At 38.1% G+C, this 18,074-nt stretch overlaps 1 protein-coding gene across 1 annotated transcript; it reads right to left on the minus strand.

Moving 5' to 3' along the window:
* Positions 1–11,466: 11,466 nt before the first annotated feature.
* Positions 11,467–12,566, minus strand: LOC131228763 (peamaclein-like). Its single transcript, XM_058224629.1, has 2 exons — positions 12,411–12,566; positions 11,467–11,874 (listed from the first exon to the last, which is right to left on the minus strand). The coding sequence occupies exons 1-2, from the start codon at positions 12,490–12,492 to the stop codon at positions 11,690–11,692; spliced, it is 267 nt and encodes an 88-aa protein (XP_058080612.1). The 5' UTR covers positions 12,493–12,566; the 3' UTR covers positions 11,467–11,689.
* Positions 12,567–18,074: the final 5,508 nt, after the last annotated feature.

Genomic DNA, 18,074 nt, shown 5'->3' on the forward strand with positions numbered 1-18,074 from the left:
CCATTGTGGTGAATCTTAACCATTGTAATTTGCTTTTTTCTGAAGGAAAATTGGCCTCCTATCTCAGTGGCCTAATCTCCTCCTTTCTTTTTTAATGAATATGCCATTATCTCTCTCAAAAAAAAAAAGAAAAAAAAGAAGGTGGTTGAGAGGGTGGCTGAATCCTAAAGTTCAGTCTTAATCAATCCATCTAAGCATGGGGCATCAGCGTTCAATCAAATATTGAGTCGAGTACAGACTTTAGCACACCTACACTTTCTTAACCGTACACAAAATCTAAATATATACCATGCCAATACGTGTGACCTCATGTTTGATTGAATTGTGCAAACAGATGACTTGTAAACTGGCCGATTAGATTGGTGGACATAAATGAACGACTGAAATCAATAATATTCCCATCAATGATCCTATTCATCATTTTCCTTCATTTTAGTACGCCAGACATTTTGATCATTTATTAATTTCATTTTCTACTAGGAGTAAAAACGTACCAGGTGGCCCACCTGGCCCGGTGAGTCCGGCCCAGATGTGGATTGGTGTTAGATATCTTATCTCCTCCTACAGGTGGGCTTGGGCCTAAAATGGAAGGTGGGCTCACTTCATTTAAATTCGGGCCTACCCTAGTTAATGTGTATATATGTTCTATCCTACAAATATCGGTTCAAATCATTAGTTAGGGAACTCATGCATCTTTGTAGACTAATAATTTTCATTTTTCTAATGTCCATTTCTGTGCATGTGGACCATACTTAAAGGAAACAATACTGATTGAACGCCCACCGTTAAAACTTCTTGGGGACCACAAAAGTTTCGGATCAAGATGATATTTGTGTTTTCCCTTCATCTAGGTCTGTATAATTTTATTAACCGGTAGGATGGAAAATAAAACAACACGGTGGAAAAAAATATAAATACTTTACCATTTGGTAGAAAATGTAAAGATGAAATTGTTTTATTGTATACATATAAATTTGACAAAGAAATTAGTCATAGAGAGCTTGCTAAGATGATTATACTTTATGAATGTCATTTTTTTTTTCATGGTTGAACACAACACTTTTAAAAGTTTTGTTAGAAGTCTTTAACCTTGATTTAAGATGGTGACACGAAATACTATTAAGTCAGATGGCTTGAAAATATGTAAAATTGAAAAGCAAAAGCTCAATGAATTATTAAAAATAAATACCCATAGTATTAGTTTGACATGTGACATATTGACCTCAAATCAAACACTTAGTTACATGTATCTTGCGACCTATTTCATTGATACTGAGTGGCATTGATACAGATGGATACTTAATTTTTGTATGGTTCCAACACCACACACACCGAAAATAGTCTAATAGATTCCATAGTAATGTGTTTGTTGGATTGAAATGTAGAAAATACGTTGGCCACTATAACATTGGACAATTGGATCATAAATAATATCATGACTTTAAATGTTAGAGAGCATTATTCTATAAAATATATACTCCTTGGTGGTTGATTTTTTCACTTGTAACGTGGTGCTGGTAATCTTAACCTTATTGTACAAGATGATTTGAAAGAAATATAGGAAGTCATTTATAAAATGCATGAAAGTGTTAAGTTCCTTAAAACATCACAAGGAAGGTAGTAGAAGTATAATGAAGTTTTTCAACAAGGATTTCAATTTTATTTTTTTATTTTTAAAAAAAAAATGAGAGAAAAAGAAAGAGCCTATGCTTAGATGTACCAACAAGATGGAACTCTATGTATTATATGTTAGAGTTAGTTATAGAGTTCAAACAAGCATTTCTTCACCTCGAGTCTTGTGATTCAAATTATGAGGCGATATTGTATGGTGAGATACCATGGTTATGTGCGAAAGCTTATAGAAGCTATGGAATGAATGGATATGTCCTAAAGATGGGGTAATTGACACCAATTAAAATTTTACCAATTAAATCTAATTGTCTGCTTAAATAATTTACCAATTGAAAATAAGTGAAGCAAATAACACTAAGGCTTCCAAGCCAATAGTGGGTTGAATCACATAAACTATAATACAATTGCCAATGAAGCAATTAGTTTAGAAGAGATAATGAAGCTTGTGTGTGCTTCACAAGTTAGGTGCCTAGCATATAATATAATATAAGCATTCGATTGATTTAACTAATTAAACATATAAATAATAATAGAATGTACCCAATTCACAATCGCAAACACAAGTAATATAGTGATTGAGTTTCCCTATTCAACTATCAGCAGACGTACTCTCCTTGAGTGTACTGGTATTTACTATTGGAGGTTTTAAACTAAGTTCACCTCTAACCTTTATATCCTTACACAAGGACCTACCACGTACTCATTGATGCCGATGGCCTACGCAAGGGCTTACCACGTACACACCCATGTCGGTGGCCTATACAAGGACTTACCTAACGTACACACCTGTGTCTATGGCCTATGCAAGGACTTACCTTACGTACACTCTCATCAAAAGCTCTAACAAGAGATTTTAGTTGATTTTCTATTGGTTAACCAACAACCTTGGTCTTAGTCCAAGGAACTACGTTTACTCTTCCCGAAGGATCCCGCAAAAAGTAACATATGCACACCCATGTTTAGTGAATTCAGTCTTTTATAAGATTCTAAGTCCTACATAAGAACTGTTCACAACCCCAAGTTTAGGGTCGCGATGTAGTAATAACTCGGTGAAACCAAAGTCGAATCCACACGGAATGGGGAACACGATCTAGAACTAATCTAAGTCTAACTTTGTTGGTCTGAATTTTTAATCCAATGATTTAGAAAAATGTTTTGAAAATAAGAACGATAAAAAAACTAACGATTCAAGAATCCACATATAGCAATCTCAACATTTAATCTACTTAATTTAATGATAACTCAATTGGAATTGGAGTCATATCCTATCTGATCAGATGATAAATCAATTAAAACATAATATGAACTTTTCATTAATTTGATTCTCAAATATCCAATGTAGTGGTGGTAGGGGAATTCAATCATCCAACCATGTCTAGGAGACAATGGCGAACAACGACTTCTACACATCACATATGAAGGAGTATTATGGTGATTAGAAGAGATTCTATCATCCTACCATGCCTAGGAGACGATGGTGAACAACAAGATTTACCAATCCCACAATCTCAAAAGTCTATAAGATCGTATCAAAAGCCTTCACAGCATCTACTGTAATTTTAGTCACAATAAATTATACAAAACTGAAAATATATCTTAATTAAAACCAAAACTTCATAGAAGTTTAACATAAAATTGAATCAAAGTAAACTAAACATCAAAAGAACTATAGGTTTCATCCCTTAGCCTTAGCTAAGAGATTAGCCTAATAAGACTAACATCGTAGAAGAAAAACAAAAAGATATACTACAACCCGTGAAGAAATCGAATCGGAAGAATGTTGTCGGCACTCCACCTAGGCCTTCTCACCATTTTCAAACCCTATAAGATGCTTTGGAGCATTGTAGGAACTCCTATTTATAGTTGGGGAACTCAAACTTTCGCGCCGAGTTGGAAAAATTCAAAAACCGCCTCAAGTTTACGCACTCCACGCAGAATTCGCGTAATCTTAGGCTAGCCCTAAGCAGAGCTTCGGCTAGCCAACAGACACTCGGGCTAACCAAACCAACACTCGGGCTAGCCGAACTCCTGTAAATTTCAAAAGAACATATTGCTGGATTTTCAGCCGAACTTTCTTTGGCTGGTCGAATTCTTGGGCTAGCCAAACCAAAACTCGAGCTAGCCGACCAACACTTCAAATCTTGGATTCTCTTCATTCCTTACTTAGTTTCCTTGGATCTTTAGCATGTGACTTCTTCAATCTTAGTCTCTTATAATCCATTCATTGCCTTGATGATTCTTGAGCATCAAATCCATGCTTTTAGCATTCTTTTTAATCCAAGCTCTTAGATTCACCTTACAACACGGACATGTATAAAATATAACATTAAGCAATATCATGTTCATAAAATCAAGATATAAATAGGAAAAATATGCAATATTTGACACTCAACAAGAACTCATTAAGTTTTGTTTACTTACCATCAATCCTACACAATGAAAGAGAGTATGTACTCATACATGACAGTTACTTGTCTAATTGAGCCCCTTTGTCATGCCTTCTTGGGTTGCTTGATCAGTGCTCTCCCATGCTTCAATCAACTCCCTATTTTACTCCATCGGTCATTGATGCTGATGCTTGCCAATGTTTCAGCTCTAATATCAAATAACTTGCATGCAATGCTCCATTGAAGTGGCGAAGGTGATGAGAGTTGGGTTTAATCTCCTACAACTAAGGATTGAAGTTAATACCTAATAAGGATTCACTTAAATGGGTGTTCTACAGGATTTAGATAATGATATTTACTATTCGTTCAAGTCTACTATCTAGAATAAGGTGGAGATCAAGTTCATCTTCTTCATTTAGGTTGGAATCTTTTTCTAAGTGATATCATAGGAAAGATGACTTGGATTCGATAGATTTAGAAGAAATGAATGTGGGATATGAGTGTGAAATCTCCTAAGCTTCTATTGCACAAAAACTCTTCCTTTTTAGGGCCTGTTTGATTTTTCGGCTCAACTGTAATTACCATGTAAATGGGTAATAATTATTTACCTAGGCAATTACTGCATCTTTCCCAATGCAGATATGATAACTTACTTTTTGAACACTTAAATCGAAAAATTTACAAAATTAATGTGGGGCCCATCGTGATGTATGTGACTTATCCACACCGCGCATTTGTTATGCCAGCTAAATTTAGGGCATGACCAAAAAAATGAGGCAGATCCAAAGCTCAAGTGGACCACATCAAAGTAAACAATGAGAATTGAATGCCTACCGTTAAAAACTTCTTGGGGCCCTTAAAAGTTTAGAATCAAGTTAATATTTGTGTTTTCCCTTTATCCATGTCTGTGTGACCCTATGAATGGGTTAGATGATGAAAAAACCTTAACATGGGGCAGTGAAGGAAACAACTTTCAACGGTGAACGAATTAAGGCAATTGTTTCCTTTTGTATGGGCCATTTGAATATTGGATATACCTCATTTCTTGGGTCATACTTCAAAATGTTCTAATAAAATAGATGGATGGTGAGGATATATCATATACATTACGGTGGGGCCCATAAATTTAAGTCAAGGTAGAATTACTCTCACATTTTCAAACAAGATGAAAAAGTAATAATTACTTATTTACCATGATTTACCTGTATCATGAAAAATCAAACAGGCCCCTTACCCAAGAACCAAATGCCCTTTTATAAGAAACTGATGTACAGTGGATATAAAATATTTAGTTAGCGGCTCTATCAATTCGATCGATAGGCCCTTTGATGGAATCGAAGGTCATTCGATAGGATCGAATAGTCCGTTAATCCCATTGAGAAAATCTAAGAAATTATTTGTTGGGTTGTTGGACTGATTCTTTGATCGGATCGAGTGGTCCGTAGATTTCATAGAGTCACATTGATGGCATTAAGGATCACTCGTAAATTGTTATTTTGAGCATATGATTTTACAATACCTTTGCACATCCTCTAGCTTTACTTATTATATTCTAATTAAACTTTTATGGTTAAGGGATGATCGACAAGGTTTACTTATTACTGGTATGATCATCTAAAGGTTCAATTGTTGTTTTGGGTCAATGTTATAGTCATCAAAGCACCTCATATACATATTATTCACTCCCTTGATGCTTCAGTCTTCATGTGTCTTTGGTCTTCAGCTTCCAAGGACTCAATCGACTCCCTAATATATAGGCGCATGTGATTGACAAACAAGGTGCACAAATTAGTGCATTAATAATCTCTATCTTTATCAATTACGTAACAAAAACCTAACTTAGACAATATCATGGTTTATACTAATAACATACCAAAATAACTATAAATATTATATGTCAAATTACAAATAATTTACAACTCAATACAAATAAAACATGTAACCCTTGTATTACTTCCGTATAATTGCTCCCCCTATCGTCATCAATCTCTTAAATAAATAGATCTTGCAAAACAGAATTCACTTATTTTGGTGGGACTTGATCTTTCTTTCCTTTTTTGTTAGTATTTGATAAAGAATTAATTCCAAGAATATATTATTCCAAGAATATATTAAGAAACACGTAATATGAAACAATTCTATAAGTCATGCATATTACTATAAGCACATACTAAAAAAGGATTAAAATGTGCATATAAACATTAATTACATGAAGCATATTAATTAAGGTTATTTAAGAGATATACTAATCGAATTAGGAATGTCCCATGATAGTCTACTAATAAACATATGATATTAAAATCAAGCAACTTTAGAGCTAAGTTATCACTACGTAATGAGACTAAAAATTATCCAATATACCAATGAAGCACAAGATGAGGCTAAATCCTCTGATTTTACTATAAGCTCACATTAATGAGACTAGAATCCTCATATTTACTATTAAAGCCCATATAGACCTTCTAGGGTCACCTATCTAAGTTTCTATAGTTTTTCAATTCTCTAAGGAGAAAAATAATGGTGGAAGCCCTTAAAACACATAATTAAAGTCTTCATCACTAAATAAGTCTCTTGAATTAAATTTGGACTCCTTCATATCATCTCATGTTGCCACCATGGCCTTGCCTTGAATCGTACTTTAATAGCACAATCGGTGACAATATGTTCACAACCCTCATAATTGTAATATTGGATTTGCTTAGGTTGTTTAACAAATTTACCTCTACAATTCTCAATCGTCTTGTCCCTCTTGTCATAACTCTTTCATTTATTTAATTTGAGGAATTTCTTGAATTTTCTCTTAAAATCATCATTTTCATTCTTATCATCACTATTATTATCAGATTCAACAATCTTATGCCCATGTGAAAGCTTATGAGATATTTTAAGAACGGATAGTTTCTTTACTCTAGAAAGAGTCTTAAAGTGTAATTCTTAAGTTTGTAGAGAACCTAAGAGTACTTCTTCTACTTACATGTCATCTATATTCTCATACTTTTCAATAAAGGTGACCTTGGAGTTAAATCTTCAATAAGGGACGTAAGTCTTTTCTTACATATATGGTCATCCGAGATTTTCTCTGATAGGTCATGTATGGAGTTACAAATATCATTAATTTTAAAATAAAACTCCATAAAAGTTTTAAACTCTTATATTCTTATGTTTTTGAATTTGGTCATTAAGAGATAAAATTTCGATCTCTTTATTATGTTAGTTCCCTCGTGGGTGACTTCCAATATATCACACACTTCCTTACCCATTTCACATGCACAAATATGTTAAAATTCATTAGAAAAAACCACACAGTAAATAGCATTGAGAACTTTGACATCATAGGTGTATTGTGTCCTCTCATCAACACTCCAGTTGGATTTATCTTTAGGAGTGCTAATGGTTCTACCATCAACCACGACTTATTTACGTGCATATTTCATTCTTGTTTGACAATTGCTCAAACCATGTGGCCAATAAAAGTGGAGGTAGCTGAGTATATTCATCAGGATCCATTAATTCTTACATGAGGCCGTTAATAGATCCACTAGTTTCCTATGAACGTATTTATAACAGAGATCTAATAAATTAGAGACTCATATGGTAATTCTATCATGCCTGATACTTGAAAGGTTTTAAACAACTTTACAATGATTTTCAATTATTGAAGTTTTATTTTTAATTGTTAGAAAAAAAATGATTACACTTGATGATTATTTGATGGTCCACCACTTGACTGACATGGATGTGAAGACTTTGATAGATGGTTATGATAGTAAAAAAAATTATATCATATGTACATGCATGGATAAGACATGTTACAACTTTTATTTGGATATAAAGGATACATAAACATATAAAATGACATAGTACCATGATTGATAGACGACTTAATCCTTAAAATTTTCCTTATAATTAAGATCCTATTTACCACTGAAATTCTAAATCCTTCTTATAATTAAGATCTTATTCCAGCGGAAATAGAACTCTTCATTGAAAGCTTGGAAACACCCCTAGCATGACCTAGATAGAGAAAGTATGAGAGAATTTTATCTCTTCTCTTCTTCCCCATCCACCTTCCATGAGTGCATGTGGGGTCATGTCGCCTCAGCTCTGCCCTACTCTAAGGAGTGACGTGGGGCTTTCGCCATTTCTTCATATGAGATAGATAAGGGAGAGGCCTTTTATGATGGAAGACCCACAACAACATTATTCAAAAATCTCCATAATGTGAACAATCTAAATCATTTATGTATGGATTTAAATTTCACAAATTTAAGGTTATAAAAATTAAAAGATTCTAGAGTTTATATTAAAAGGCTGAATTTTTTTAAATAATACACTTGATTGAATGCACTTAGGGTTCCTGTTTTAGGTAAGCATGTATCATTTAATGAGCTGGAGAACAATCATTAGTAAGAATGCAACTACACAAGTTGAAAATACAAGGCATAGTCCAAATCGTTCAAATCATGGACCCAAGGTAAGATACGACATATACCTAATGTCAGCTTACTGTGACAACCAAAAACAGATTAGCTAAAAGGAGACAGTTGTTATAAGTTCGATGTCCAAAGAGAGGATTAGATCTTACACTGGAGTGGGTGTTTCTCTAACTGTGAGGCCCACCTCGAGGCATATCTACTTTCCCTATTATTTTTTCTGACTCATTTTAAGGCACAGTAGAAAAATAAATGAACCCAAATCTCAAATAGACTGTACTATTGGAGATGGTCATTGAATGCCCAACATTTAAAAAAGAAAAATATAGGACCCACCATAAAGTTTTTATTTTTTTTGCCATCTAACCTGTTGATAAGGTCATAGAGACTCGGATGAATCCCGAAAATACAAACATCAGCTTAATATTAAGCTTTCGTTGCCTCAAGAAATTTTTAACGGTGGACATTCAATCCCTACTTTGTGGTCCACTTGAGATTTAGATACGCTTCATTTCTTACCCATACCCTGCAGTGAACTAGAAAAATTGATGAAAGGCATGGATATGAGAGCCATGGTCAGGAAGCTGGACAACACCTGATCCACTCCTGATGTCCAAGAGATGACACGGTAGAACTCTCTGTCCACAGCACACGTGGCAGAGTGCATCAACCGTATCCGTCCATCTACAGTAATCTGTCATAGATGGGAGTGGATTAGGTGTTTCATTCATGTGCATAAATTGTTAGCGCAGGCCCATCAACTTTCACAGGTAGACTACATACTCGACCTAATCATCTCCTACTATGGATGGACCGTATGTTTCCAAAATTACAAATATTAGACAAAATCATATCCTTAGTCTTTCTTCTCTTTAACCCCAATAAATATTAACCATTGATCTTTGTTACTTCCATTGTTGTAGGCCACTCATCACATGATAGGATCATCATGTGGAGGTGTTTTTGTAACAATTTTCCATCCAAACCAAAGGAAACTAAAGAATTATCGTTTAAGCATAACCTTTTGCCCTATCACAAAAAAGGAGGCCCAGTTCTTAGACCGCTTGGATTGCCACATTGTTTGCAAAAGTGTTCAGTGACGACGTACATGAGTATGGATTTTCATAGTCCGCCAGAGTATCGCTGTTTTCCAATAATAATACTGGCACATTTCACGTGCACGAGCAGAGGAAGTGGGCGCGGATTAGATACTGACAAGGTTAGTAGCCAAATCGCGACCCAAGTGACATTACCAAGCTCTGTGTACCCCACCATGATGAATACATTGTATCCATGCCGTCCAACCATTTGTAGAGATTGTTTTATGGCATTACAAAGAGAATTAGATAGATCTAAATTTCAAGCGGACCCCACCATAGAAAATAGCTGGGACAGTGACATCCACCATTCAAAACTTCTTAGGGGCTACAGTAGTTTTTTTATTTTTTGGTTAGCTTGTTAGTACACACCCATGTCAGTTCACACACTCCATGTTAGCCACCCCCACTAAGGATCGATACCAAGACCTCAAGTGTTGAAACGAGGCATCTCCACTCAGTCTGCCAGTTGAGCTATGGATCTTGGTGCAAAATGACAACTGCTTTGGTATTCCATCGTTTCCTTTTAACTTGTCTTTTAACGATTTCATCGATCCTGGGCTTTAGTAGTTTCTAATCAAGCTAATATTTTTGTTTTCACTCTGTGACTGCTCCCACGGTTTTCTGTGGTGGGTCCCGTTGAAATTTAGACCTATCTCAATCTCTTTGTAATGTCATAGAACCATCTCTACAACTGATTGGATGGTATGAATACAACACATGCATTATGGTGGCTCCACAGAGCTTGGTGATGTCACTTCAGTAGCTATTTGGGTGCTAACCTTGACAGTATCCAATCCACGCCCAGAGGAAGTCGCCAACACCGGAAACGAATTAGCTGCACCCCCTGCCACCAGCCAATGGCTGGTGTTCGGTGCTATGTGGGCCCCATCATGATGTATGTTTTTCATCCATTCCGTCTATCTATTTTTATAGATATTTTATAGTATTACACAAAAAAATGAGATATATAAAAATCTCAAGTGGACCACATTACAGTAAACAGTGCGAATGAACTTCAACCATTAAAAACTTTTTCGGGGCCATAAAAGTATTGGATCAATCTGATCTTTGTTTTTTCCTTCATCTGGGTCTTTATGACCTAATCAACCGATTGGATGTCAGATAAACAGTACATTGAGCCTTAGGAGAATTTAAATTATGGATATCCAATCACTATTGTTTTTCTGTAGTGTGGTCCACCACAGATTTATATCCCTTTTATTTCTAGGATAAAGCCCTAAAATGATCTTTAAAAATGGATGAACAGAATGGATGAAATATATACACCATGGCGAGGCCCACAAAGAACCGACCAGCAGCCCCGGGCTCGTGTCAGGGGGAGTAGCCAATCCGTCCCCCTCAACACCACAACTGTACGACGTTTCGAACTCCTGCCAGTGTGGGACATTGAATGTGCATCCCACACCATTTATAATGACTCATCATTTTACGTGGTATACTTTAGAATAGATCGAGACCGTCCAATTCGTTGGCCCAAATTGTGGGTGAAACAGATCACATCTATCTTCTAATCATCCGACTGATGGCTATCAGATGGATCCTTGATAGAATATGGTTTGCAATTCAAATTCAACATCTAACATCAAAAGATCCAGCCGTCACACCCAGATCCACAGCTCGACTGGCAGACTGAGTGGAGATAACTTGGTATCGATCCCTAGTGGGGTGGCTAACACGGAGTGTGTATACGGACATGGGTGTGTACTACCAGGCTAACCACAAAAAAAAAAAAAGATCCAGACGTCCAATCAATGACCCAATTAATTAACAATCACGATCTGAACTAACACATGCATATGGCGGATCCCAGAGTCGTGTGGCTGATGAGTCACCACAGTTTAAGAAATTAAGTAAAACTCACAACTTAGATTATGAAATTTGAAGTAGGTATTTTATAATAATAATTAATAAAGAAAATTCCCATGCAAAAGCATGCACCCTTACAATGCTAAAAAACATACATAAACCAAACATAAAAACCCCTGAAATCTCTTATTTTCAGACCCCAATGCTTCATTTCTTCTATTGTAAACATTAGAACACCAACTTTTTGATAGACCCCACCATTAATATCAATAAATAGAGTAGCACAACCAACTAGGAAGTGGACCCCATCTCAAGGGCACTTGGGCTTGCCCTTGGAATTTAGCTTGTCCCTGTAACAAGGGCACTCGTCCTTGTTTCCATAAGTCCCTGAAGGAACGCATTTGCACTCCTCACAGCAAAGCCCACAATACTTCAAGCAACGGTCGTGTACTGAAGCTTTGGAGCACCTTGTGGCACATTTGGAGTCACAAAAAGCTGAAAAAGTGGGCCATCATATCAATAACTAGAACACAAATATTAATTGATTTAAAAAAAAAAAAAAAACCAAGATGAAAAATATGAAAAATTATGAAAAAAGAGAAAATGATTTCCATAAATATAGTGAAAATACACAAATAAAAAGGTTCTCAAGCCTAATCGCTTGGACCATGATAATTTCCAACCTATCATGTGTGTATTACATCCAACCTATCCAGTAGGTTGGCCCCATTATGAGGATCATCTTCTACGTAGTAAACCTGCATCTACTCATCAAGTGGACCACAATTGTATTTGTTATTTATTGGCGGCTATACATGATATTTTATGGTGTGGCTCACCTGATGAGTAAATGGGACTGATTTTTGTGTAAGGTGATCCTCATGGTGGGGATAATCTATTTCAGGGATCGGATGTAGCATGAACATGACAGGTTTGAAGTTATCAGCTAGGTGGAAATGAGACCTTCTCTAGTTAAAAAGAACACCCAAAAGAGAAGATGTAGAATGGGGTGTGTAGGGGAGCTCTTTTACCTGAGCCAGCCATGGTAGATTGAATGTAAGAGAAGCTGAGGAGGAGGAAAAGAAAGAGCAATGGAGTGGACAGCTTTGCCATCTTTTAAGTGTACCAAAAAAAACAACTGGAGAGAGAGAGAGAGAGAGAGAGAGAGAGAGAGAGAGAGAGAGAGAGAGAGAGAGAGAGAGAGAGGGATGTGGAATTTGGAGTGTTTGGAAGGTTATTTATATAGGGAGGTGAGTGAAAATGGACAGGAATCCTCTATGAAGGCAACTCGGATTGCATAGTGTAGAACACAGCACTGAGGTACCTACTGTATATATATGTGGAAAAGCTCTGTGACCACACGATGATGTATATGTTATATCCACGTCGTCCATTCATTTTTACAGATCATTTTACGGTATGAGTCCAAAAATGAGGCAGATACAAAGCTTAAGTGGACCACACCACAGGAAGCAGAGTGAATGATGTTGCCCACAATTGAAAATTTCATAGGGCCCGCCATGATGTTTATTTCCCATCCAACTTGTTGATAAGGTCACACAGAAATGGATGAAGGGAAAACAAAAATATCATTTTGATCCAAAACTTTCGTGGCCCACAAAAAGTTTTCAATCCTCACTATATCTTGTGGTGTGGTCCACTTGAGTTTTGGGTCTTACTCATTTTTGGGTTCATGCTCTAAAATGATCTTTAAAAATGGATGGACGGCGTGGATAAAATACATAAATCTTGTTAGGTCCCACATAGCTTTTCGACGTAGACACACTACCAAGATCGCTGCTGTCTTCTACACTACGCAATCTGAGTTCAAAACAGACATTGTCGGCGTCCGGTCCACCGATAGTGTGCGAATATGCGCTGGTACATGCAAGCGTGAGCGAGTGAACCAAGCGTGTGAATTAGAAACTAGTGCATGCCTAGCTTTTTGTGTGGCATCAGGTGCGTGTGTTTGGCATTCTCCTACTCCCTCGTATGAAATGGATGGTGGGCATGACGGCACACGTGCTAACTTGTGCCGACGTGTATGGAATCTGACCCATTCATTAGGCAGGGACACTATGACAACGTCCTGGTCCGAGAGTAGCATTTACATTTTGCCTACACGATAAGTAAGCTGGCCTTATCTTTACTTCTAAGGGATGGCCACTGTAAGAACTACTTTACGAATACACACGATCCTGCACACGTGTGTTCCGTTGACAAGTTTCCCAATAAGCCTCCCCTACGGGAGCGGATCAGGTGTTACTCAGGTAACACGTTAGTAGGCGTTGTCCTGTCTGTGGGGCCCACTTTGATGTATTTTTTGTATATCCACTCCGTCCATCTGATTTTTCAGATCATTTTAGAGAACAGTTCTAAAAATTAATCAAATCCAAATCTAAAGTGGACCACATGATAGGGATTAAATTTTCACCATTAAAACTTTCTCGGGGCCACATAAGTTTTCGATCAAGCTGATATTTGTATTTACCCTTCATCCATGTCTGAGTGACATTATAAACATGTTGGATGGAAAATAAAATTATGGTGGGCCCTAAAAAGGTTTCAATGGTAAGTGTCATTATCCCCACTATTTCCTATAGTGTGGTCCACTTGAGATTTGAATTTTCTTTATTTTTTAGAAAATAAACTAAAATGGGCTATAAAAACAGATGGACGGTGTGGATATACAATACATACATCAAAGTGGGCCCCACAGTCAGGTCAATACCCAATAAATTGCTACCCGGGTAACACCGATCCGCAGCCTCCTCTTACCCGGGACGCGGTTTCTCACGAAGTGGAGAAAGCAAGTGGATGTTTCGTACATTGCATTGTTAAAGGTTGTAGAGATTTCGAGGCGTTTTTTTGTGGTAATTTTCTTGAGAAACGCTTCCAGAGAAATCGAGGCTGGTACTGGTGTAGACGCTTTTTGATACTCCAGCTTGCAGATTCTGACCCAAGTTTGACAGCTACCCTACACGTGGCATATACGCCTCGAAATAAAGTGCCCAGATCTTGGGATAAAGTTAACTGGCCAGTTGTTGAAGTTCTAATGGACGGTTAATATGAAATAACGTCAATGGTCAGGATATAACAAATAATTACGGTACAATTTGGGGTTGTAACCCATCGAGAGTGAGACCCACCATTTGGACGGATTGGATTTAGGTAAGTAAGTGGAATTTATGGGAATGGCTGAGTGTGGTACTCTACAAACAAATATGTCAAATAATTTTTAATATTCTATCACACGGATATAAGTGTTAGTGGATGAATTTTATTAGCAATTTGCAGCTGTAGATGAAGGTGCATTGAACACAAGGGCCTAACTAATGACAGATTGGCATGAGTAAGCAGGGAAAACACTGTATCTTAGCTTTCATAAAATAAGGGTGGGCCTCTCATCAGGAGGGCCGCACATGTACCTTTAAGTAGGGACTTGGATTTGGTAGTGATTCCTCCGGTACTGATATCACAGTACTGGTCAGAGCTGAAAGTGATGTGGGCCCACCACTGTGTGTGTATTTTATCCACGTTGTTCATCCATTTTGGATCATTGTTGCCGTGCATGAGTCCAAAAATAAGATAGATCCACATTTTGGATCATTGTTGTAGAGCATGAGTCTAAAAATAAGATGGATCCAAATCTTAGGTGAACTACACCACGGGAGCACACCACAAGAGAAATAGTAATGATTGAGTACCCACCCTTAAAAAAAAAAATTTTGAGGCCTATTGTAATATTCATTTGCCATCTAACCTATTAATTAGGCTGAAATGATGAAGTTACACATCACACGTGTGAAATAATATAAAATGTTTTTTGAGAGTTTGAGCTAAAGCTAGGCATCAAGTCGGGTCGGACCGTGTTAGGGTTGACTCGACTTAATTCGGTTTTGAAATAGACTTGACCCGAACTCGATTCGACTCGATACTGAGTCCAGCATGCTTGACTCTACCCGAGTTCGGTCTAACCTAGACTAATCTGGACTGAGTCTGATCCGATCAGAAGTACTGAGTCAGGTTGAGTTGGCACCGAGTTGGATTGAGAGATAAGAGAGGGAGGGGGTGGAGAAGAGAGAGAGGAGGGTGATGGTGGTGGGTGGTTGCTAGGCCTAGAAGAGGAAGAGAATGAGGTGGTTGCTGGGCTTGGAAGAGGAAGAGGAAGAGGAAGAGGAGGGAGGGAGGGAGTGGAGTGGAGAGGAGAGAGAGGAGGAGGAGGAGGAGGAGGAGGAGGGTGATGGTGGTGGGTGGTGGCCGGCCTTGGAAGAGGAGGAAGAGAGAGGGAGGGAGGGAGAGAGAGAGGTTGGGATCGGGTCAGGTTGGGTTAGAGAGTCGGGTCGAGTCGGATTTCAGATCAAGTCAAGTCTAACAGATCGAGTTTCGGGTCAAGCCAAATCAAGTTAATGGGCAACTCGAACTCGACTCGATTTGAGTTCAGATTGGGCGAAGCTTACTCGGTTCGATTCGACTCACCCATTCGGCTCGAGTTGATTCAGATCAGACTAAGTCAGACAAGTCGAGTTAGCCGGATCGGGTCGTCCCATGCCTACCTCTAGCTTTTAAAGCAATTGATTATTTAAGATGATGGGCATTAGGGAAACTGATTAGGTACTTACATTAGCAAGTGGTCGGTGCTCTGTGGGCCCCACCATGATGTATGTGTTTCATCCATGTCGTCCACCCATTCTTCTAGATCGTTTTATTGTATGAGCCAATAAAAAATGAGGTTGATTCAAATCTCAAGTGGACCGCATAGTGTTGATTAAACACCCACCATTAAAAATTTCTCAGGGCCACAAAAGTTTTGGATCAAGCTGATATATATTTTTCCCTTAATCCAAGTCCGTATGACCTAATCAATAGGTTAGATGTCAAATAACCATTATAGTGGGCCCTAGGAGGTTTTTAATGGTGGACATTCAATCACTTCTAATTTCCCATGGTGTGGTCCACCTGAGATTTCGATATACCTCATTTTTTGGATAAAGCCCTAAAATTATCTTTTAAAATAGATGGACAGCATGAATGAAGCACATACATCATGGGGTTCCATATAGCACTGACCGGTAGTCACCTGGCTGGTGGCAGTGTCACTAGCCGAACCGCGTCCCATTTAGCGCAAGTGTCCAGATTAGCTACTCGTGGGAGTCTTTCACACCCGTACATTTCAAAAGTCATCCCCACCCAAGCTTAATAAGGTCCACGTAGTGTGGTAAATGTAAAATCACTATTAATTCACTAAATTCATGTGCTCGGAGCCAAGAAATTTACCACTGTAGATGCCACCTTTTATCCAGCAGTTATTTTGAAGCAAAACAAACTTAACTTACACTTAGACCTTTACGTACGGACACTCATTTTGAGGATAAAAATACTCATGCTTTTTAAGTAAGTTGGTGACAAGGAATTAGCGGCCCTCCATGGCTACGAATTATAACAATAGCCATAGGTACCATAGCCGATCTGACAGCCGACCTCGACAGTGTGACAGGACATTGAATCAGGGTCGGCCGGTTCAGTAGGATGTGGCCCACCTGCGATGATGGTGGGTGTGGATCAAACAGGCTATTCAGATTATTCAAACTCTGAGAGTTTCAACAACAGAATCAGTGGCCCCATATGTACGGAGGAAGTGATCATGGAAGAGAGATGATGAGCTTGCCTTTCATTGATTTCCTTGGAGCTGGGGCCACGTAGAGATAGGGAGGTGTTTTCCATTCAAGTTTTCCTTGAGTCCTCGCATGTACATGTATTCCAAAAAAAAAAAAAAATGAAATGAAAAAGTAGAAAAAGAAAGGACAAAATGGGGAAAAGGTTTTTGAAATTGCTAGAGCGTTCGTCCTCATGAGGTCCACATGATGAATGGTGGGATGATGTATAAAACTACAGTCCACCCCACACAGTATCTGGAAAGTTTCCGTAGTGTGTATCCCCATTCTCATTGTTCCCAATGACGTGGCCATGTGAATGGTAGATCTGGCTAAATTTAGGCCCCTAAGGTTAATACCTGAGGGACCATATGATGGACGGAGTGGATTTCACATACACAACACGGTGGGCCCCACAGAGATCGGGTATTGTAGCGGCTGGCTACGACACCTGTCGTGCAGGGTTGCAGTCCCTGCCTCAAAGGCTGAGAAGACTTGGAAGCGTTGTTGGCAGGAAGATTCTTACTCCTGTACGTTACGAAAGATGAACATCGATGCTCTGGCGGATTATAATAATTCATACACATGCACATGCGAATTCTACACGTGTAACTAAATTGTACCGTCCAACTCGCGATCTCTACGCTAGGTAGGTCATAAACGGATGGATACGTTGAACTTTATTAACTGGAGGATTCGGCAGTTCAAATTGAGAAACGATTATTCATTGAACGGATGGTAAGATCGTGAGTCCTATGGACGCGGTTTGGCTGCTGACCCAACACTAGCCAGCTAGTTGGTGTCAAGTTTCTGTGGGCCCCACCATGATGTATATATTTTATCCACGCCATCCATCCATTATTTCAGCACATTTTATGGCCAGGGCTAAAAAATTAGACAGATCCAAATCTCAAGTGTACTACACTACAGGAAAATAGTGTTGATTGAACTTTCACCGTTAAAAACTTCCCAAAGCCCACTCTAATATATATATATTTGCCATCCAACCTCTTGATAAGGTCACACAGACCAGGATGAAGG

Source organism: Magnolia sinica, chromosome 16, assembly GCF_029962835.1.
Source record: "Magnolia sinica isolate HGM2019 chromosome 16, MsV1, whole genome shotgun sequence".
NCBI lineage: Eukaryota > Viridiplantae > Streptophyta > Magnoliopsida > Magnoliales > Magnoliaceae > Magnolia > Magnolia sinica.